Below are 23,864 nucleotides of genomic sequence, written 5' to 3'. Positions count from 1 at the left end.
CCACCTGCAACTGCAGTGTTAATTTTTTAAAATATCGGCTTCAAAGCCTTGTCACCATGACAAGGAAGATCTGAATCTAAATGGAATATTTAAGAGCATGGCCTCCTCAGCTCTCAATCAGGCTGCACACTGACCTTTGCGTGGTCTCCACCAGTGGATCAGCTGTCACAAAATACGGGAGAAAGTGGAACATCATTGGACCTGTCGTGAGGTCAATCAGCCGGTGCTCAGGCCAATTTGCCAAGGAGTCCGTTCCCTCACCAGTCTGATGAAACGTAGTAGCAATTAATCACCCGCTAATTTGCAGGGAGTTGAAAACTTCCTCGTGTTTGTTGTCCCACTCATCACTTTGCCTGGTCTTGTGGGATCTCAGGCCCAGAGCATGAGGCCACCTCAGGGAAACGTGAAACTGTCGGAATTGTGTTTTAGGCCACCAGGGTGACAGTCGAGGGGACACCTGCCTCAGGCCAGCACAGCCCTATTTTCGCTAGAAGGCTCTCTGTGGTTTGCAGTCCCCGAAGGAAGGGCGTACTGTTCAAGTGCATGCAACAGACATTCTCTCTTTGAAACTCTCATGATCTAGTAAGACCTCATTGCTGTTTCTATCGACCTGTCAATTCTTTATCTATCTTGAGAAGGTGGTGGCTTTGTCATCATTCCCTGCAGAGGTTTATTATCTGAGAGCTGCTGAGTTGTCTTAAAAGCAGAAAGGTTTCTTTCTTTCTTTTTTTTCCTTTACCAAATAGACTGTTCTATTTGTAGCCAAGTCTCATAAATTCAAATACTTGTCAAAATAAATGAATAGTATGTTTGTTATATTCATGACTTAAAATCACGTTTGATTGCTTACTCATTAATCCACAAAATTAAGCAACACACCCTGGATTGCAGTCATTAGTACAAATGAGCGGGGCTCTTCGAAGCGTCAGATGTAGTGGAGCGCATTGTACGGGCGTGTTTGTTTCGAAACTAAGTATGTTAATGCACAAATTAGTTTTATAATTTCAGAAGGTTTCCTGTGGAAGAAAACCAAGTTCTTAACTATAGTCCACCAGCAAACGGGGTTAGGATCATAATACACAAGGTGGATTTTTGATGGAAAACAGTAAAATGTAACTTTACTTTGAGCCTCAAGGATGGGCAGGATCTATTCTGTCCTCTGTAGAGGTGTACATGGTAAGGGAGGTTACCTTTATTCCTGATTGGGTGGAAAAATCGGGACTTGGGGAGATGGCATCCACCTTAAAAATCTAGACATCCACATAACAGAGGCTTTGCTTTTCTGCTGGGGTACAGCAGAGAACGTAAATCACTCATTTACTCAACCCCTTTCCCTGTGCCAAGTACCCACTAGGAGCTTGGAATATAAAGTCAGGTTGTACTTGAAGGGACATTTGGCTGGCTCAGTCGGTAAAGCCTGCCACTCTTGATCTCAGAGTCATGAATTTGAACCCCACATTGGGTGTACAGATTACTTAAGATAAGATCTTTAAAAAAATAAGGAAGTCAGGTTGTACTTGAATTCTGTCCTCTGTGATGTGGGGCTAATACAGCTTTTCTCATAAGGTTTCTTTGGAGTATGAAATGGACACACTTACAACAGTGCCTAGCCCATAATGAGGGCTGTGTAATTATTTGTTAAAAGCATTTTTTAGTTATGTGACTCATGGTTTCAAATAACTTACAGGTTTTTTGTTTTGTTTTGTTTTTTCTAGGTAGCTTAGTTATGGAGGCAAGTAAATCAAGATCTTTGGGCTGTGTGATGGGTAATGATAGAGACATAGACAATTTCATGGGAACACAAGGGAGCCTCGTGGAAGACCTCATATGAGGAACTTGGAAGCCATGATAATATATAATAAGGAATTTGAAGTTGGAGCAACACCATGCCAGATTGTATAATGGAAAGCCCACTTCAGCAGTGGTGTTGAGGGTACACAATCAGGGGCTGGACTGGAAGCCAGAAACAAACTGAGGCCTTTGCAGTGGAGATGTGAGGACCTGGCCAGAGGCACTGAGGCATTTTGTTGTGATGGAGTAGTCCCTGCTGGGAGGAATCAACCTTAGATTCCAGGAAGTTACTGCCTTCATGGATGGCTGTGGCAGTGCTGGGCTTTGGCCAAGAAGTTACCAAAGGAGTGCTTCTGAGATGATTACAGCTTTGGTTTGGACAGAGAATAGAAACTGGAGGGAAGTAAGGAGAATAACACCGAGCCAGTGAAATAGTACTTAGGTGCATCTTACGACACGATCAATGTATGTAAGCTTTGTAATTTAAAAACCATTTTTCCCTGTGCTCTTTTATGTTTTCTAGTGTCGGATAGACTCCCTGAAAAAAGACTACTCTTCCAAAAATGCAGGCTAGATGCATGTGATTTACTTAAGAATAATTTGAAGAAAAAGCCATTTTGTGTGTACGTGTGTCCATGCATTTTAAAAAATACCTTCATTTCTGATAAGGTACATTCTCCCAAGACCTTTGAAGCCCTTGCAAATGGATAAAACTGAGGAACGTCCAGTGATATACTGGGTTAATGGCAAGCAAAGCCGCGCAGTGGATTGGCATCATTTCTGAGAATTTCTCAGCTCGTTTAACCTTAAGATCTTTCACTTTCTTGTGTGTCCGCCATTTTTAATCTGTGTAATTCAGAGACAGAGGAAATAGTATTACTAACAAAGCCAGATATATTGAGTTCTTATAATCTCTGACATCCGTATTATCTCAGAATGCTTGAAACTTCTTCAAGCTTCTTTACCTGTGTGCTTATCCCACTGCTGCCCCCGAGGGCCTTTAGGAATAGGGCTTGGAGGCTGCCACCTGACCTCCATGGAGCCTTTTGCCTGAACACGGCTATGGATGGTGAAGGGCACAGAGGAAAATGTCTTCAGGCTTTCCTCGTGTATATTAGGTGTCAGTTGTGAAGGTTGTTTCATAAACGCTGAGCTGTGACTACTAAGGAAAGTCAAGAATGCAACAAAACAAACCCAGGATTCTCTTGAACTTAAGTCAGTCCCAGAGAAAATAGGATTGAGTATAGTGTGTTTAATGCATACCTGGCTTCTTAGTGAGTTGCTGCGTAATTAAAGAAGGTAAATGTAGTTTTGGCCAAAGTATTGGGGGCTTTTTAATAGGCATATTTTGTTGTCATCACAGGCGATGTAGGCAGCTGTCTCTTTAAAAAGCAATGAGAATAAATATGTTTCTTAGTACAGTTGAATAAATTAATGTTATTTTCTTTAGAATGAAGTTTAAAGCTGTAAAGTTTGTGAAGGTCCCTATTATGGATTTTCAGTTTGAAGAGGTGATGAAAATTGGTTTATCTCATTTACTGAATGTTGATTGAATTTTGTGAGAATCAGAGCTGTTACATACTCGGTCCGAGGACGCAAGATTTGATGCTCGAATCTGATGAAGATGCTAATGTGAGCATGCTAATTTTGAAAATCTGGATTAAATGCTTTTAGCTAGCTGTCAAAATCCCATGAAGGAAGATCACCTATTTTCAAACTTTTGTTTAAAGTGGCATAAAATTAACTCACATAGCCAGTTGTTATTTAGTTACAAGCAGATGCATACATTTAAATGAAATTCTGCAGTGTTTCACTCTCTTCCCAAAGGTGATAATGTGTTTTCCTCTACTTGTGAAATTGTTGTAATTTCACAGTCTTACTTAGATTTAATTGTGTTTATTAAGATTTGAGACAAATGATTCCAATTTTATTTTGTAGGATCCTCGTTTTTTTCCTTTGTCTTTTAATTTTGTTCGATAGTAGTATGGAATATGGATGAAACAGTAAAAATAGCAATATGTTGTTAAATTCAACAGTTTAACCCAAAGAACTCAACATGGCAAATAAGCTTTTCTTAGTAGTACATTAGTTTACTTGACGTGTAATTAAAATAGAGCCACGTATTTCTTACTGTAATTACTACTACAAAAAATATACTTTCATAAATTATATTCTATGAGCATTGGGATCCTTCTTTTTTTATTCTCTATGTAGGCTAAAGATAATAGCATCAGATTTATAAAAACTCAGGCTATAAAAGTGACAGAATGCTGTAGGTTGATAACAGAGCAAACCACATCATGAATATTGAAGGATTCTGCAATAAATGTACCTGATGGCATTTATTATTAAAATATTTACTTGTCACTGTAGAAACTGAAGACGTTGGTATATTGCTTCCAGTTATGGTGGAAATAGACAGCACAGCTCATGTATTGCTAGAGAGCAGTACGCATCTAAGGGTTGTGTGTTCTTGTGTGATGAAGAGCAAGGGAAAAAAAAAAAGAGCAAGGGAAAAAAAAAAAAAGAAAAGAAGAACAAAAATTACCTATTTGATGTGTTTGATCTTGGTGCTTTCTCTGTTCCTCTGTCAATCCTGTGATAAAGAGATTAAAGAGAAGCAACAAAGTAAAAGCAGAATATGGATAAACAAGTCAAGTGGGATTTAGTCTGGAAGCCAGAGAATGGTAGCTATGGTAGGAAAAGGAATTAACATTTAACCTTCCGTTGTGTACCAGGCTCTGTGCTAAGCATTTAGGCATGTTAGGGATATTATCAAGGAAATTAACATTCCACCTCCACTCAACTCACCCGCCCCAACACACAAATACACGCGACTGCACACACACACACATGCATGCAACTACCCCAACACACACACGTGTGCACACCCACACACATGCATGCAACTATCCCAGCACACACACGTGTGTGCACACGCACACACCACACAACTACCTCAACACACACGCACGTGCACACACACACACATGGATGCATGCACACACACCTTTACTAGTGACATTGATCGTAATAGTCTCGCTGTTTGAGTCTAAAAACAGGTCTGAGTCCTTGAAGAGATATTGATGGTGTAAAATTGCAGAGAACACATGGCCCTTTTGATCAAGTCTATTATTCAGGTTTCATGGATGTTGTAAATTATCCAAAGTTCTTCTGTCTCCTTTCATCTTTGAGTTTTTCATTGTTGACTTTTCCATTATTTTAACCTTTACAAGGTGAGTATGAGAAAAAGAGGGAAGTATTCTCTAATGTGAGGTTTATGGGTGACATTACCTTCAGCCGTGGGCAGGGGACACTTGAAGTTACCAAAACCAGTGCCTCATCTTTGAATTGCAAACACCATCCACATGCACAACTGAGATCTAGCTAGTGAATATAATTTGGACCCACTACATTAATGTGTTTCTCCTTCCGTGTTTTCCTAAGTCCTGTTTACAGGATAGGTGTGTTCCTGAGAATTACACTCCTCCTCGACCTCAAGAGGTATGAAACACAGGGACAAACACTGTACCTCTTCTGGGTGCCTTAATTTTACTGGCAATTAAAGAGAAAAACTTTATTAAAGATTAATACAAAATAATCTATTAATTAAGATTAAGTCTATTTTTAATTAAGATTAATCTATTAATTAAGATTAAAATCTGTTTTGAAACAAGAACAGAAAGCGGGTAGAATACAAAAAGTAAGACATGAATTTTGAAATCTGAGCCCTTCGGCTGTGAGCTTATGGTATGCCCACTCAGGCTAGGCCCCCACTACCCTGGAGGTCTATTTTTTACATTTGTTCTCAAGCTACGTTGGGGCACTCATCTGGAAGCTTGACACCAGGTACATCCAAGTGGCATCTTGGAGGGAAGTGGGCAAGGGAGTGCCTGGTGCCAGGCTGCTAACCTTACCTCCCTCTCCATCTGCCACGTACCCCTAGCATGACACTCCCGCTCCTGCAGACACCAAAGAAACAGATTCTCCCTTTCAAAATTGAGCCTGAAAAAGAAAAAAAAGAACACACATAATCTCTATTTTTGGAGCTTGATGTGGCAGAAGCAATTTCTCCCAGTGTTGAATAGAAAAATGAGGAATTTCTCCCCATAATAACCAAACTGAAACAACAGCCATAATGATAATGACACTCGAAGGATCTTATGGGAATGTATTCATTGTACATGTGTTCATTCATATACTCATTCATTTCTAACAAAAAAATAATAATTTGAATGTTGATTCTAAAAACACATGAAAAAATCCAGGTGTCTTTTATCCTGTTGCTGTCTTAGGGGTTACTATCTGTTCTGGCCTCACTTTCCTCATTTTATTCCAACAAATATATGTTCAATGCCTGCTGTGTATACTCACCATTCTCGGCGACAGGGATACGATAAAAAAGACAAAAATCACTGTTTTCTTGGAGCTTATATTCTAGTACAGTGAGAAGACAGGCAATAACTAAGACAAACAAGAAGAGATGAAACATCGAGAGGGTGATAAATGCTACAAAGAAAAAGGAAGAGAAGATGGGAAGTGGTGGTGGTGTTGCAATGCACATAGTGTGGCGTTTGAGTAAAGATGGGCAGGATGGAGAAGCAAGTCATGCAGGTGACTGGGGGGAGACTGCTTCAGCAGAAGGGACAGCAAATGCAAAGATACTGAGTCAAGGGCAAAGAAGAAGAAGTCATAGCTGAATAGAATCCCGAGAACAGGGGAGAATGTACTCAGAACATGAGGTCAGAAATTTCACAAGGAACCCACGGACCCAAGTCCATTGCCAGGACTTGAGCTTCACTGGGACATGAGAAAACAAATGACCAGAGGAGAGACATGACTTGCCTTGTGTTTTGGTAGGGTCACTCTGGCTGCTGTGTTGAGAACAATCGAAAGGGAGTATGGATAGAAACGACGAGACCAGACAGGAAATTGTTGCCATAATCCATGGGAAAGACTGGAAGTGGGGTCCAAAGTGGTGAGAATGGAGGGGTGAGAAGCAGTTAGACTCTGACTGTATTTTGAGATTTGTTGGCAAATTGGTGTGTGTGAGGTGCATGAGAGATAGGGAGGAACGGAGGGAAAAAGGCATCAAGGATTAATAGGAGGTTTTTATCCTGAGCAATTGGAAGAATGGAGTGCTGTTAATTGGGATGTATAAAGATTATGAAAGAGCTTTGGAAGGTCAGTTTTTCACATGTTATGTTAGTGGATCTTATGATCCTGGAGTTCAAGAAGCATCTCCGGGTTGAAGATTTAAGTTTGGAATTTATCAACAGATACTTACATCTATGCTATGAGACAAACAAGGTGCCCCCCCCAAAAAAAATAATATAGACATATTTCACATTTTTAGAGACAAGAAGATAAGTAAAAGGAAATTTAATGGAGGGCCTCGAGAGTTGAAGATGTCCGGGAAGGCAAGTGAAGAAAATAATTTAAGGAAAAAGGTAGTGATTGACTGTGTCCTAAAGTCAAAGCAGAAAAGTGGGGGATTTAGCTACCTAAAGATTGTTTTTGACCTTGGTAAGAACAGTTTCTGTGGAGTAGAGGGGCGAGAGCCTGACCAGTGTGGTCTCAGCAAGGAACGGGAAGGAGGGAGACTGGAAATTGCTCTGTGGACAGCTGTTTGAGATTTTGCTTTCAAGGAAAGTTGAGAAATGGGTATGGTATCTGTAGGGGTCCCAAAAAAGTTGTTAAAGCCTTTTTGGTTGTTCGTTTTTATTTTTGTTTTGAGTGGGAGAATGAATAGTGTATTTGTGGACTAACCTTCCTGTGTCTCTCTGGGGATAAGATGCCGAAATACTGACGGACATCTGTGCGGACAGGAGTTTTGATCAGTAATAATGGCTGTGTGAAAAGATCGCGGATTATGGGGTCTTTGGGAAATGTTGGTGTTGCACTGGGTGTCATGAAAATACCAGCATTGCAGAAGGAGAACGGAAGGGTCACCAGAAGATGGATAAGGCAGCAGAAGAAGAAGGCGTCCAAATGAAATATTGCCTGTTTGCATTTTGCATAGCGTTTAGGTTACTACCGTCCGTACGATGTCAGTGAAAAATCTTCCACATGCCTTAGAAGTTTAGTCTAGGTGAAAACTTAACAACAGAAAACTTTAAATAGAATTCCTTCTTTCACGTCCATCTCATCTGTGTGGGGAAGGTAATTTGTAATGAGTTTAAGGTCAGGGAGGGGAGGCCATTTTCCTGCACTGGACACTTTGGAAATCACATGTCTTCTGTGGAGGGACTAGAACAGTGGTTTAATGTTAATTAATGCATCTCTGTAACCCTGTCTGCTAAGAACTCTGTTGCCCAGGAAGGTAGATGTTCTGATGAGTCAAGTAATCTAGCTGATAAGCGCCTGCAGTGTGTACAGTTTAAATCAATTGTCGATGTTGAAGCGAGTGTAAGTTGTGGTGTGTTGTGGGTATTGAGGTGAAGAGGGCACGGAGAGTCACTTAGCAGCCAGCACTGATGGAGCCAATGACTCCTTGTGGGGACCACAGAGTCAGGAACTGAACCTCTTCTTTCCAGGAGTAGAGACTCATTCATTCATTCATTCATTCATTCATCCTCACACCCAGAGTAGACTCTGTGGAGATCATTCCTGTCCTCCACGGGACTGGGAGACAGACTGTGAGACTCGGGGGTGCTCCAGTTCTTCTTAGCATCATCTTTGGGAAGAATCACATATTGCGTTTTCTGTGTCCAGCATATTCTTTAGGACATAACCTCCTAATGGACAAACCACATATATTTGACAACAGAGCCTCTCTTTGTACAAGTTTTCTTTTTGGAAAACAGTCACCCTGTGGTCTGAAACCCTGGATGGAAAATTAAAAAAGACTAGATTCTTGTATCAATTACTTTTTAGTCTATCTTTTTGGAAAACAGAAGCTCTGAACTGTAGTGTTCTCTCATTTGCTACATAGGTGTGCCATTGTTATTACATATGCTATAAACTTGTTGGATAGGATAGTATGGAAAACAGTAAAGTATCTCGAGGAGGAAGGGTTATATAACAGATATAAGTAATGATTTATGAGTTTTCAGCTTTAAGATTCTGTATTGTGCTTTAGATGCTATTCTATTTTTTTATCTTTTTTCCCCAATATTTAAGGCACAGTGCATATAGTAGTAGTTAAGGATGTAGCAAGAGAAGAAGTAAGGTACTAGTCTTAACTTACCTACAAGTGTTCATAGAACCAGTATAATAAGCCATTTTGCCTCGCCGATTGGCAATTAAAATAAATGTCACTCAGATGTGTTAGAATTCACCAATACGCAAAACTGAAATTCTAATCATGTCACAAAAAAAGTGACAAAAATAACACTTCCAGCACTTTTTAAAAATTGATTTTATTTTCCTTTACAAGATTGAAAGTGTTAAACTCTTCACTCTGACCAGATGATTAGAAAGATACAGATCTACTGATTATTTTTATACTAGAATAATCTTTCATTATTAATCTATTTAAGCCTCTCAAATCAGTTCATCAGTACTGCCAATTAAAAATAGGAAATGTATGTGCTCAATTTCAAGAATTAAAAATAATGCCTTGGGAGTAGCATTTCTTTCCTGTGGTAAGAGGATTGTTGGATTTTCCAATTAAAGAAGTCTCCATACTGGAAATGAGTAGTCAATTATGAAAATTATTTTTGAATAGTCAATTTGCATATCCCTAATTGTATTCATTTCTTTTGAAAGACTGAACTTGGAATTTATGATGTTTTGATTGATTACGCCTGCATTTGTGTTATTAATACTATTGCTAACAAGGTTCCCCTCTGAATGGGCCTTCGAGTGTCTTTTCTGAATAAATGTTTGAATCACAAGTAGGTTTGCTTTATTTAATGAATGAAAAATAGCTGAAGATTTACTAGCAGTTTTCAGATTTGCACACACTGTTCTTTGTCGGGTTGACAGTAGCATCCCCTTGGTGCTTTCTAGACGCACATTTGGACTTCTCCCGAACACCCGATGAGCAGTGTGCGAGGTCTCTCTATGGTGGTGCTGTCTGCCGGCCAAAAATACGGTTTCAGCAGGACTGTCCTCACTGTTCGTACAGCAGTGTTTGTGCAATGAATATTTTATGACATCTTGCCCTTTATGAAAAATGACTTGGAAGTGGACAATTAAATGTTTTTATATTAATGACAAGAAACAGTTCTCATATGAAACAACACTGAGACAAAGATGGAAATAATTTGGTTAAAAGTGCTGATGTGTAGTCTTATTGGACTTGACGTTCATTGGACTTAAACCAGTCAACATAGCGTCATGAAGGAAGAGAACAAATTTAAAGGGATGTATCAAAAGGGGATATCTGTGTGCACAAAGTGAACACATTGTATGGAAATATGCACGCTCATTTGTTGTGATTGTGTCTAAAAGGGCAGCTATGATTATGGATTTCATAATATCTTAACTCTCTGAGTTTGGAATGTCCTCTTTTACCTTATAGATCTGTTGTTCAGCTTTTGCATATTCAACTTTTATTTCTGGAAACCGTCCTAAAAAAATACTGAAGTCCTTTTTGGCATATTGGAAAAGGTGGTGAGGGGAGGGGCAGCCTTTTCCTTCCTTCAAGAGAGTTAGCCAAAATAGGTTATTTCAAGAATAGACAAACCATTAGTGAAGTCCTGCCACGGTCCTTTCAGACGTAATATTGAATTGGGAGTTGTGGTACAGTAACATTCAAGTTACACGGTTTCAGAGGCTGTTTTCCTTAAAATCCAAGAAAGATCACAATCAGCTAGAAACAGTGTTGTGTGCTATGCATGCCATTCAAAGTAATTAGTGTGGTTGGATTTGTTTGTAGCTGATTGCTGTGTTTGATGAACAAGAACCACTCCACAAGATTGAGAGCCCCAGCGGAAACCCTGCAGGCCGGCAGAGCCCAGATGCCTTTGAGACGGAAGTGGCTGCCCAGTTGGCTGCGTTTAAACCAATTGGTGGGGAAATTGAAGTGACCCCTTCTGCTCTGAAATTAGGTATGTGTATCTTCACTATTATGTTCTTCACTTGCTTGAAATACGTCATCTTGCTGATTATGAGTGGCTTCTACAAGATGACTTGTCCTCTTAGTATCTTTCTTGAAAAATCTGATTTGTCTTTAAATTATTTTTACATAGCTCTTTGTAGCTGTGGACACTCAGACAAGGGGATGCATTTGTTTTGTTTTGTTTTGTTTTCTCCTTGAATGACGGGTGGATCTGAATTGCGTGGTCTTGAAGTATCCTACAGGACAGGCTGGTCTGTAAGTGATGGGGTTCATCTGTACCCTAGGGGGGTCACTTAAAAAAAAACTCTTTGAAAAGTGTCATTTGGCAAAAGCTAACATTTATCAAGGAATTCAGACTAGGTATAAAGGTCACTTTCTGTTTGAACCACCTTCTTTTTCTCCTCAGACTATGTATCTCAGACTTCCAGGAAAACATTTTGAAGTTAGTCTCTTAATTCTAGCCTACTGATTTATTCACACAAGAACGACCCACCCAATAATTTTGTTCAGAATTCCTCATTTTTGTCTTGAAGGCATTGGGAGAAAAATAAACATTCTTCTCAAGTTTCAGTGAATTTACACCTCCAAGATCAATGTCAGTTTTTGGTGATACCTCTCGGAGGTAAATTTAGGTCAGTTTCACAGCATGAAGCTTTTGAAAATCCGCTAACATTTTGGTACTTAGAACAAATTTTCATTCCTGTTGAAGGTGTGCATATGTTTTGAGACTGCTCTGAGCACCTGTTAGATAGGTTAGTTCTCCAGGTAGAAGAACAGAGGCTTTTACTACTGTGCGAGGGGAATCTTTCCCTTGCAAAGCAGAGTGTACGCTTAAAATCACAGAAGTCCTGCAGAGAGCCGGCTTTTTCCCATCTGAAGCAAAATGTTGACTGGAAAGTTTATTTTACATACCACAATCCTGAATATCCGTATTTGGTACTAATCTTCTGGAAAGCATCTGTGGTGCCGCTTTTATAATAAACCAAGTGGAAATTTATGACCTCTAATCTTCCTGATGTTCCTCTATCCTTTGGAAACCCAGCTAGTGACGCGATGTTCTGGAATGCGTGCGGACAGCCCAGGGCTCCGTGGCAGCTTCCCCATCCACAGAGGAGGTCTGTGGCTGCAGCATCCTCACCGCCCTATCATTCATTTGCATAATGAATGCCTTTTTATCCATTATGCAAATGGGATGGGAGGGAAATTAGGCAATAAGGGAAGACGAAAGGAGAAAATTGCTCTCACTTGTTTTAATATTCTATTTATAAGCAAGCACTGTGTGGTCTTCAAAAGGCTGAACCTTAGAGTAGCCTGTGCTGGGGAATTTGTTTCTGCCTTCCCTTAGGAGCTCTCTAGGTGGGGATGGGTGTGGGGGGGTCGTTTTTCTTAAGCTTTCTCAGCTTCTTTTGTTGAACTGTCTGAGCAACATAATGTTGAAATCAGGAAGAAAAGTAAGCTGAGGTTCCTTTTCTTTGAAAGTGAATTTTCTACTTCTTTAGTACTAATGTTTGGTGAAAGAGAGAGAGAAAAATCTTTATTAGTGGAGACTATATGCCAGGCCCTGAGCTCAAAGCAGTGCAGCAAGTGTTCTTAATCCTTTGCTCATGACAACTCATTTTTTAAGGGAATTTTTTAAAGATTTCATTTATTTCAGACAGAGAGAGAGGGCACACACGCTTACATGAATCAGGGGAGGGGGTGAAAGGGTAGAGGCAGAGTGAGAAGCAGGCTCCCCGTTGAGCAGGGAGCCCATGTGGTGCTGGATCCCAGGATCCCAGAATCATTGATTCCAGACTCCGGGATCATGACCTGAGCCGAAGGCAGATGCTTAACAGACTGAGTCACCCAGGCACTCCATGACAGCTCATTTAAGCCTCAGGGTACTTAGCTGGGTTTTGTTACTCCCCTCATTTAAGAGGTGGGGACACAGTCATGTAGTACTAAAAGTAATTTATCCAAAAATCCTATAGTGATTTCATGGCAAAGTCAAGATTTGAACCCTTTCTGGCTCCAGTGTCAGGAACCATTTTTTTCTTTGCTGCCTCCAATCTGCTGGTAGTGAAAGAATAAGTTGACGGACTTTTTTGGGGTGTACTTTGTGAATATGTATCCAAATCTTGAAAGTGCTTACCTCCCCGGCTTCAGATCCATGTCTCTAGTACTGTGGATGAGGTGATGAGATTAGCTAACCTTCCTCACCAGGTGGTCAGTGTTGCCTCCCAGCCATGGGCTCTGAAGCCCTGGCATCACCTCATCTTCCCCTTGCTCGCCGGCCAGCCTTACTTCCTTCCACCTCACGACCTTTGCAGCTGGACAGAGCTTGAGCATCACTCAGACCATCGCGGAGGCTTCAAGCTGACCTCTCTCGTCACAGGGCCTGCTTTCTCCCATCCCAGCTTCTGCCAGAGCTGTCTCGCTAAATCACAAATCCGATTATATAACTCCCTGCGTAACAACTTCCAGTGGCTTCCTCGTGTGCGGAGAGCCACGTCCAAACTCATTAGCAGCCTGATGCAGATGGTTCCTTGGAATTAGCGGGAGGAATCTGGGCAGGGATGAACACTTGAAAAAAAACAAAAAACAAAAAACAAAACCCTTATCTCCCCCTCATGGGTCCAGCAGATTGAGTACTTTTCATTTCTGGAACTTTAAAAGCAAAGAAGAGAAAACATTTGTCAAGTTTCTCAGGGTAAGTAGAGGAAGCAACCCAGCCTGCTTTGGCGTCTGCCTGTTCTGTGTATCTTTCCTTTTGTTGCCTTGGGGAAGGGTGTGGTCATAGATGGGGCAGATGTCAACTGAGTATGGAGGGTTTTGCTTGGCAGCAGAGGCAATGCTCAAGGCGGCCGAGGGGATGGGACCAGTCGTGCTCTCAGACCCTGTCTGAGATCCTGCTTAGGTGAAAGGGGTGGGTGGCTAGAGGGGGAGTAGCATTTGTGTCCCAGTGATTCATCATAACAGCCTGCGCATAAAATGCTAACCACCAGAGCCCCAGCTCTTCACCTCCGCTCCCCACTCCGCTCCCAAGGCCATTGGAAGCGGTTCTAGTTCTGGGGCTTGTCTGCATAGGCTGGTAGAGCAGACACAGGGATTGTCAAATTCTTGAGCCCCATTCAAGAAGATGAGGAATTTAATCATTATCAGCTTACATGTTTATCTCTCTTACCAAGCTACCATTTGACAAATAGGAGGAATCAATACATTTTATGATTAGGTCATATTAATCAACAAAAATTTGTATTGTATTGGTATCTGAAATAAAATTATGCTTGATATCTAGTATAATTTTTCTGTCATTGTCCAACACAAGATGATAATTAATAATATCCTGTTAAAAGCCAACAACATTCCCTGTATGCATACAGAGATTGGCCCCTCTTCTTTTTCTTCCAAGATGAAATACTTATGTACAGAATATGCCAGAAGTTCTTATTTACAGGCTCTTCATGACCTACCTACTTCCTCGCTGCCCACATTTATTACTGGCCACTCTTTCACAGTTACGTTAACCTGTAGGCACCAAGAACCACTTGCCATTCCCCAAATTTGCTGTCTTTCAGGCCTCTGTGCTTGTAGAGGAACTTTTTCTCTTTGATCCTCCCTTTGCCTCTTTTCTACTTGGTGGAATTTGTATGCACCTTTTAAATTCAGGCTCAAATACGATTGTATTTATAAAGCCTTGTGTACATCTTGAAGGTAGTACACTAGGTATACAATAAATTTATTTCCCAATACTTCATTCAACAATAATGAGTTACAAAGATGAATTGAAGAAATCTTCTACTGACCTAAAAGGGTTCAGTATATACCCTGTAAGCTAATGGGGTATATATTTTTATTTACAGGAGGAATTTCAGATCAATTGGGAAAGTACATAATTCTAACTTCATTCATCTAAATTATTTCTTACATTTATTTTCCCAATGGATTTTCGTTTTCTTTTTTTAAATATTCTACTTATTTATTTGAAAGACACAGTGAAAGAGCATGAGCTGGGGGAGGGCAGAAGGAGAGGGAGAAGCAGTCTCCCCTCTCAGCAGGGAGCCCGACAAGGGGCTGGACACCAGGACCCTGAAAACAAGACCTGAGCCAAAGTCAGATGCTTAACCAACTGAGCCACCCAAGTGCCCCCACCACAATGGATTTTCTAATGTAATGCTAAATGACTAAGTCCTGATGCAGAATGATTTACTAGTTTGGGCTAACACTTTAAGAGTCTGTTTCTGAAATAGGCCAGTGCTTCCTACAATATAACCTAGAGATTGCTACCCTAAAAATATATTTAAAAGAAGAGACACGGTAGAACAAACACTAGGTAGAACAGCACAAAATGATATCCACAGAGTTTACTTGGACTTTAAAATCACCCAGTTCAGGAATTTTCCAAGTCTTCTTTGGAGCCCTATGGTACTTCTGAACATGTTTTGGGATCTCAGCAACTATGTGATTGTAGTTAATTAGCAAATGACATTCACTGAGCATTTAAGTCTTAGATGTTCTTCTAATTTATTCACATTCACTCTTTGTACAGATAGGATTGGTTAAGCTTTCAGGGTGATAGGGAAAAACTGTAAGATGGCTGACCAAACCAGCAAGGCAATTCCAGTCTCTTTCTCAAAGCCCTCCCGGGGTCTTCTTTCCTATCCCATTTCCCATGCGCACTGAAAGTACCAAGTATGCAGAAGTAGAAGGGTATAAATTCCCCTCCCTGCTTGTGCTTGGGGCTCAGACCGTTGGAGAACAACTTCCTCCTTGCCCGCCGGTGTTACATAAACCTCCGATCCTCCAAAGTCTCTGCGTGGCACTTGGGTCTTCTGCCAGGATCCAGTCCAGGTTCTGTAACAAGGGATGAAAGGAATACAGAAAGCTGGTGAGGAGGCAACAGAGAATCCTAATGCCCTTTAGAAGTCCTACTGTAAAGAAACGCACTTCTACTCAAGAATTCTTAGTACCCCTGACGACAGCTTTTGTAAAATTCTGGTTCTGGAAGTTTCCTTAATTTCCTTAATATTTCATAATTAGCAGTTCTCTAGACAATTGACATCATTTTACAAACAAGCAAATGTGTGCTCTGATGTCAAATAAATGGTTGGATAAAGAACAAGAGTCGGACCCTGTGTCTGTTGGCCTCTAGTACAGCGCTCTTTCAACTTCATGACATTTTGGGGATTAATTGAAGATTTCAATTACCATGTCTTTTAATACTGTATGTGATAAAATACCACCTCATATCCTTTTGGAATTGAGATAGAGTGTAAATTAATAAATAGATACTATGAATAGCTATAAGTCAAAAGGTAATAAGGGAATAAAGACCAGAAAATTAGATGGAGAAAATTTCCTTTAAATCCTTCTCTAAGTTTAAAAAAAAAAAAGAATTTACTTCCGTCTCCTCAACCCTTGAAGGTTTGCACACACCTGCACGCATTCAAGTGTGTGTGTTGGGGGGTTAAGTGCACCAAAACCAGTATGCTAATGGGATATGGAGGTGATTTTCTTTTCTGTGTTGCGGATACTGTTGTACTCTTTTTGACATTTCAAGTATCTGTACATAGGGCCTTCTGTACATCAGACAAATTAGGACACTAAGTTTGAAATTTGGAAGAGTAAGGGTCTTTTAGCCTTCCGGTCAGTAGTTCCTGTGCTGCTTTTAGATCTGTGGTACCTGACCTTCTACTGTTGCGCAGAAGACATCATGAGATCATGGCCCCAAGCCTGGCCCATCCTTGTCCCTTGAGAACCAGTAGTGTGGAGCTGGTCCCAGACCCTACAGTATTTGATCTAGCAGTGTTCCCAGGTAAATCATTTAATCTATATCAGGACCACATCTTTCCAAACATAAATAAATAAATAAATCAGGACACATTTGTCATTTCCATAGAAATGGGTATTTGAGTTGGGACCATCTGGGTCACTTTGTGATGTGTCATTACCATGTTTCCTTGCCCCACAGTTTTCTTGTCTATAAGATACACCTTGCTTGCCCTAATGGGCTATGACTGATTTAAGAGAATTTCATTCATACCATGCTGAATCTGACTCCGTGCGCCTGCCAATTTCTGCACCACGGCCCCAGTTAATTAGTAGTTGTATTTTGGATCCTTTGATAATTTTTTTCAGTACTTCCTGACAGAAACTTGCTATTTTGGGTTCAAGCTTACGTGAGAAAATATTTTCTTTAGTTATAATTATTTTAGCAGTGTAATTTGAACAGTGTGTCAGGATAAAACATATTTGGGACTTGGTTGTTGCCAGTCTTGTGATCTATATTACCCAGATATAAAGCAATCTGATTAAAGTTTGGAGTTGAAATAGCGTTAGCTTTATTCTCTTCTTGTATGTTAAACTTTGAAGATGAACTTACTTTCTATTTGAAAGTGATTCTTACTTCTGAGACTTGAAAGCTGAAAGGTGCCTCAGACGCTTTATTGTTTCCATGTGTGTTTGTGCTTCAAAACTGAAATGGAAATTATGATTGTGTGTTTGTTATAATGTAATTATTTTCAAAACACTGAGTTCCCTTGTCTTTATTTTCAGTAGTTCTCAGAAAAAAAAAATTATATAGCCATAGATTAGTGTTGGAAATTGTGACCGTTTTCTATCTGATTTTGACTCATTTACTTCATAAGGGAAACATATGGGAACGTTTGTCTGAATTTTCAAGGAAACCAAATCCCTTTATGGCACTGATCTTCAGGAAAAAATAAAGAAGGGGGAAGTTTATTCCTTTAATTAGGTTGCAGTGTGTAAGTAGCTGCTGTGCCCATAATGTGAGTTTAAGTATTGGCATCTGACCCTAGACAAACACAGTCACACCACACACATAGCAGAACTAAAGCCCGGGGCTGGGCCAGGCTTCTGCCAGAGCCTTTGAATTTGGACTACAAAGCGTACAAGCATGTGCGGGTTCCTCGTTGCTGGAAGCTCTCCTCTGTGGGCTGTGAAACCAGAGTGGAAATCACCAGGCAACTGTTTGGATGAAACCATAAGTCATAATTTGGTCATTGGGTTTCATCTTATTTGTTTCCTGTAGGGACTGATTATTCAAAAGTTAACAGCTACAGAATAGCTTTTCTTTCTTAAACTTTTTTTCTTCCCTGCGAGCCCGGTATTTTCTTCCCATGCAGGCTTAGATGAATGATGTTGTAATTAGCTATGGTAACCTTGCCAGGCCATCATCAATCAGTCACAGCCATAGAGTCAACAAAGTGTGCGCATGCTTTCTGGTGCGACAGTGACTAAATCGGGATGAAGGAGGTCACGGCGTTTCTAACCCGTTTCTGGCATCATTCTTCTTTTCCCAATGTTTTGGTTTTTATTTGAGTTTGTTTGCACAGTAGGTGAAAGCTGCAAGGAGTGGCGGGAGTCAGATTATATATTGAATATTTAAAAATGTTTTAATACTCCAGAAACGGCCCGAGGTACTTGGTTGAATGAAAAAATAAAATCAATACCTAAAGACAAGCAACTCCTGAACAAATGCTAAAAGGTAATTACCACACAGGAGTCATTTTTGTTTCTGTTAGTGAAGTACAGATGTGAGTAATAGTTCCAATAAGAATTTTCCAGCATACTTGGCATTACCTTTTCTAAGTAATTGCAGATGAATGGTCCATACAGGCACACTTCATAGACAGGCAATCAGTTTATAACATTTTATAAAAATAACAGTGAGATTTGCTTGAAAATATTCTGTATTCTTATAAATGTCTTTTAAGTGAGATATTATTTATTGTTATAGAATATTAAACAAGAAAAAAACATTACCATCATCCTAACAGAACTGCTATTTTCATTTTTCTGCTTTCTATCAAGTTTTGCTTTTTATTTTGTCTTTTTTTTTTTTTTTTTTTTACTATGTGCTTCCATTCTCCTTTGTGTGCTCTATCCAGTGGCTAAATTTAGTACTTAAATTGGTACTAAGGTGGTTGTACTCTATAGAAAAAAATATTAAAGGGGATTTGCACTTAGCCATTCACCCAGAAATGTCAGATAGCATATAAAAAACAAGCTTTTACTCTTGTTCTTGTCCAGCATAGATTTCTTAAGTTGATTATATGTTCTCAAAAAAAGCAAAAAACAAAAACAAAAAAATCTGCCGAGTTCACCATCTCCCCTTTGGCCTCTTGCCCATGCTGGACCCACACTGAGACAGAGTCTGCAGATCCTCTCATAAACAAACGGAATGAAAGGTCACCTTCCTACCGCTCACTTGATATTAGACCCCTGGGTTTTCAGGCCTCTCTTGCACACTGCTTTTAATAGTAAATCCAGTGAGGCCATGTTTGCAAAGGCCTACTCCCTGTGTGGTGAAAATATTTTCAGTCATACTGTCATTTTCAACTTTTCATAGTTCCTTGGGCCACTGATAAAATCATTTGCTGTTTGTTCTTTTAATAAAAGAAGGGGAAGACCACTCCCCAACCCCCCAACACACACACATACATGCACGCACACATACCCATGGTCTCTTCTTACTCCCTTCCCAGCCGCCATCACAACTCCCATCTTCCTTTCTTCTAACCCTTCCTTTCTGGGACAGCCAGACAGCACCAGACAGAATGGTCCTCCATTCTCTGGATAGAGGTTCTGCTTTTCAGAGCCTTCTAAGGTTCCATAAACCTTTTTCAAAATGCTTTTAAATTACTTACCTGTATTAAACATTCCTAACAATAGGATTCAGATTTTTAAATGTATAATTCTTTGTGACTGAAGATTACATTTCTCATAAATTTCTAATCACACCTAATCAAATTATTTATGATAATCATGCTGATTTTCTTTTGCAGTGTGAAATTCAGGAATCTTGCTATAATTCAGAATATGGTAAAGCCTCATTTATACTAACAACTTAAGTGTAAGGTTTGAGCCTTTAAGGTGTGGGGTGTGTGTGTGTGTGTGTGTGTGTGCTCATGCCCACACACTTCCCTCCCCCCTTTTCTACCCATCTGGGGGACTAATTTAATTATTTACACAAGATCCATCTTAAGGACAAGTCACTCAGAGTTGGACACGCTTTTATGACTGGCTCAGGATTTTCTCATTTGCTTTATCTGATAAAGCCATATGATAAATTATGCCCCAGTGTACACATATTTGCTTAGTTCCTTGTGCCGTACCTACTTGGAAATTTTGCTATGATCTTGATTTGGCTAAATGAAAGTAAAAGTACTGAAACAGCTTGATCTCTTCATTTTCACATCTCGAGGTGATAAGAAAAGGCGACAGCCTTTGCTTAGCAATTGCCATAAGAAAGCTATCTCTCTTGTGTTTACCCTTTTCAAAATGTTTACCAGATAAAAGAAGACAACTTCCCAGATACGACCACCACGTCTGTCAATTTATCATTGAAACAACGCATCTATCATACGTTACACACAAAATGGTGCCCATTCTGTTTACTCATGGACCTAATGGGAAAATCTTTATAACTGAGAAAATACAGGCAACCCTCTAAAAATATCAGAAAAATCTTGATTACTGTTCTATGTAAATATGAGACTCTACATTTGGGACTTTTTTTTTTCCTGTGTGTAAAATTAAAGGAAATTATGTGATACTTCTTGCTTATTTTCTTTTTATTTATTTGGAAGGCTTGGCTAGGATTACTTAATGCATGTGTTTGGAGTATGGCATGATCAAGGAAAATAAGTTAGAAGACTTCTTGCCTAACCACAAACTATTTAAAAATCATAGCTCTTGTAGTTGGTGTTTTAAGATGATATTAGTTAAAAAAAGCCATTGCCTCAATGTCCATGTTTCTTGAAACTGTTGATAAGAATGGCATTTCCATACCTTTTTGCACTGTTTGTTCTGAAAAATGACATGGATGGCAGCAAGCTGAATGGCTTTGTGTCATCTGGTTCTGCAGAATTGTGATGATCAATTAAGCTCTCCTTCTGTTTTTAAAACAAATAGACTTTCTGCCTCAGAGACCTGAAAGCATGAGGCAAACTTTGTATTTTAGTCACAGTTCAGGAATAATGTCCTTTGACCTCACGACTTGAGTTGGGTGTTACAGTTAACTGCCCTCATGGCCGGGAATTCAGCCTTTGCACAGCTAACATCTGCTCTTTTCTGATGATTGGGCTTAAGAATGTAGTTATGGAAATCAGTCTATCTGATGTCATTGCTACAGAAGATGATGGTGTGCCTGTCACTGACTTCAGGTAATCAATAATTATTTATTGCTAGCTCAATAGAGGAGAAGTATTACGCTAGGCTACCAGAGGAATATAAAATAGCACGAGCCATGAACTCATTCCCAAGCAGCTTTCTCATTCCCTAGCAATCTAGTTGACTTAAAATAAATTACTGGGTGAATCTCTTAACTTGGTTAGGTTTCCATTTTTATAATTTACAACTCTGGTTATAATATCACAGAGCATACAATTACACAACCTTATATAGTTGGAGAAGGCCTTACCTGATACGTAGATTTAGATGTGCACAAAGAGCTTTGCCGTGTGCCATTAGTCATGCACGATGTCTCCCCAAACTTGGTTAATTGCCTTTTATTTGGGTCTTTGTTTGACAGAGAGGTTTTGGAAATAATAAAACTTCAAGTTTGTGGTTTATATGTGATTCTGCAATTTTTGCTTACTATTTTGGGATAAAACTGTTAGTTTTATCTCCTATTAGGTGATCAGAAATAACTAGGATGCCACATCTTTCCATCACCACTAACAGTGTCCTGTACTTCCCAAGGAAATTCTTCAAGGACCTAATGGGTTGATGGATGAATATTTATCCATCCATCCATCTATCTAACCTTCTTCCCAATGACAGCCCAGTCAAATGTATTCTTTTAATTTTAGATGGTAAAGTTAGAGATCAGACTTCTACCCTAGTGACTTTCAGTAAATGCACTGTTCAGAAGAGTTAATTGTACCCTAGACAGGAGGTAGATGTCAGTGACCCACTCCTTGCTGCTTTTTTCACTGAGTGCCATATAAATTACTGACTGGACTCCTAAGGGTGATGGTTTCTTCTCCAAATCTATAAGCTATATCTCAGCCTGATTTATTTATGTGATGCAGAAAGTTAAAGCTCTCTTTTCAGTCCCTCTATTCTTACTCAAAACACCATTCTCCATATGAGTGTCCAAACTGTCTAAATATGACTGTCTTATATGGGAATTCATCTACCACTATAGACGGTATTGAGAAGGAGCATCTTGACCATCTTGGAAGATTTCCTTAGAGAAGTTGAGAGAACAAATTTTGTGTGTTTTCTCCTTTTCAGACCAATTATCACCTTCTTCAAAAACTTACTCAAGAATTAATTTTCTTTAAAAGAACTTCCTTGACTCCCTTATTGCCCTATTTTTAAAAATAATGTTTAACATTTGTTGGTAGTTGTCATAAGTGTGATATGATAATGTTCTGTCTTTATAAGGTGAAAAGTTATGTGAGGTTAGGCAGAATTCTTGTCTATGATTCATGTCTTCTTAAAAATTGGTTCTCTTCTTAGTATGCAGAATGCAGCCTGAATATATTTGACTTTGTTTTTTCTCTAGTATCTTAATGAACATTAATTCCAAAAGGGATAAAGAAGGATATAGATGAAACAGTATGTAAATATATTTACCAAAGTATAGTCTAGAAATTAAGAGCACAAGCATAGGTCAAATATGACTCTCCCCTTTACAACTAGGTGATCTTTGGCAAATTATTTAACCTCAGTATGTGTCAGTTTCTTATGTTAAAAAACCTCTTTCTCTCTCTCCCCCTCTGTGTGTGTGTGTGTGTGTGTGTGTGTGTGTGTGTGTATTCCATTATATATACATATATACATACATACACATATATATATATACACATATAAATGTGTATGTTGCATGTGTGTCTATATATAGATCATAGGTAATATCAGTAATGACTGAATAGAGTTGTTGGTGAGCATCAAAAGCATTCATGTATCTACATATATAAAAAACATATAATAGTGCCTGCCTTGGGGCACCTGGGTGGCTCAGTGGGCTAAGCCTCTGCCTTCGGCTCAGGTCATGATCTCGGGGTCCGGATCAAGCCCCGCATTGTGCTCTTTGCTCTGTGGGGAGCCTGCTTCCCCCTCTCTCTTTGCCTGCCTCTCTGCCTACTTGTGATCTCTCTCTGTCAAATAAATAAATAAAATCTTAAAAAAAAAAAAAGAATAGTGCCTGCCATGTAATAAGTGGTAAGTCACTGTTATTTTTATCGCTAACTTTATTATTGATCATTTGGCAGAAAATTGTAAAATCTCCTTGTGTTTATCTAAATAATAATGTTTTGGTCTGGTTTTTTGTTCTCTCTTTTCCCCACTTTTAACCCTTGACTCTGTGTTCTCTCTTTCTCATAAATGTAGACTCTGGTCATCTTATACCTTCTCCTAAGCCGTAAAATTAAATTTGTTTTTCCTCTCTTTAGTCTTAAAAGATAAATGATAAAATGATTTCTTGAGGTTAAAGTAATACTCAGGGACATTAATCAAAATAGTATAATTGCTGCAGTTTTCATATAATACCTTGGCGCTTGTTTTTAGAGATTTGTAGGAGGGTAATTGCTTTGAATCTTTTTATCTTAATTCAAGTGTTTACTTTCATGTTCTCACCCTGAGTCAGCATGTTGTTCATGAGGATTTTCTTTTACAGTCGGTAAGTACATGCTGCTTATGTCTGACACTAGCTTTACACAAGGGAAGAAGAATTTATTTGTAATGTTGTTTCATTCATCCAACTGACCTAGAACACTGCAGCACTCAGGGTGCCAATAAGTAACAGATGGCATCTCAAAGGTGCATTTGAAGACAGTTTAATAATGGGATTATTTATGAAAGTAAGGCACTCAAGTCCTGAAAAGATTGGGAGAACCCTTATCAGCCCACGCCCAGAAGTGGCAAGGGGAGTAAATCCTTACCAGTCTGGTGAGAGCTGTAGATGTGGAAGAGAGGTCCTTAGGGATCAGAACCTGTGATCTTAAAGTTGCCCAGTGCTGCCACTTTCAAAAAGATGGGGGGAACACAGTGGGGGATAAACATCCTAATACCCCTTTGTTCCTATCCTCTGATCTCCAGATGGTCCTTCCTAATG

The 23,864-nt window shown here is 39.5% G+C and overlaps 1 protein-coding gene across 1 annotated transcript in view; it reads left to right on the top strand.

Annotated features, from left to right (window-relative positions):
- Window positions 1-23,864, top strand: part of PARD3B (par-3 family cell polarity regulator beta) — a 1,020,734-nt gene that overhangs the window by 398,609 nt on the left and 598,261 nt on the right. Inside the window, exon 3 of the mRNA XM_032859992.1 lies at window positions 10,616-10,787. Within this exon, the coding sequence (XP_032715883.1) occupies window positions 10,616-10,787 (172 nt within the window). The remainder of the gene's footprint in view (window positions 1-10,615; window positions 10,788-23,864) is intronic.

This window comes from Lontra canadensis, unplaced genomic scaffold (assembly GCF_010015895.1).
Source record: "Lontra canadensis isolate GAN:19392208 unplaced genomic scaffold, GSC_riverotter_1.0 scaffold18, whole genome shotgun sequence".
Lineage (NCBI taxonomy): Eukaryota > Metazoa > Chordata > Mammalia > Carnivora > Mustelidae > Lontra > Lontra canadensis.
Note: the sequence above shows the minus strand (reverse complement) of the source record. Positions and strands in the feature narration are given on the sequence as shown.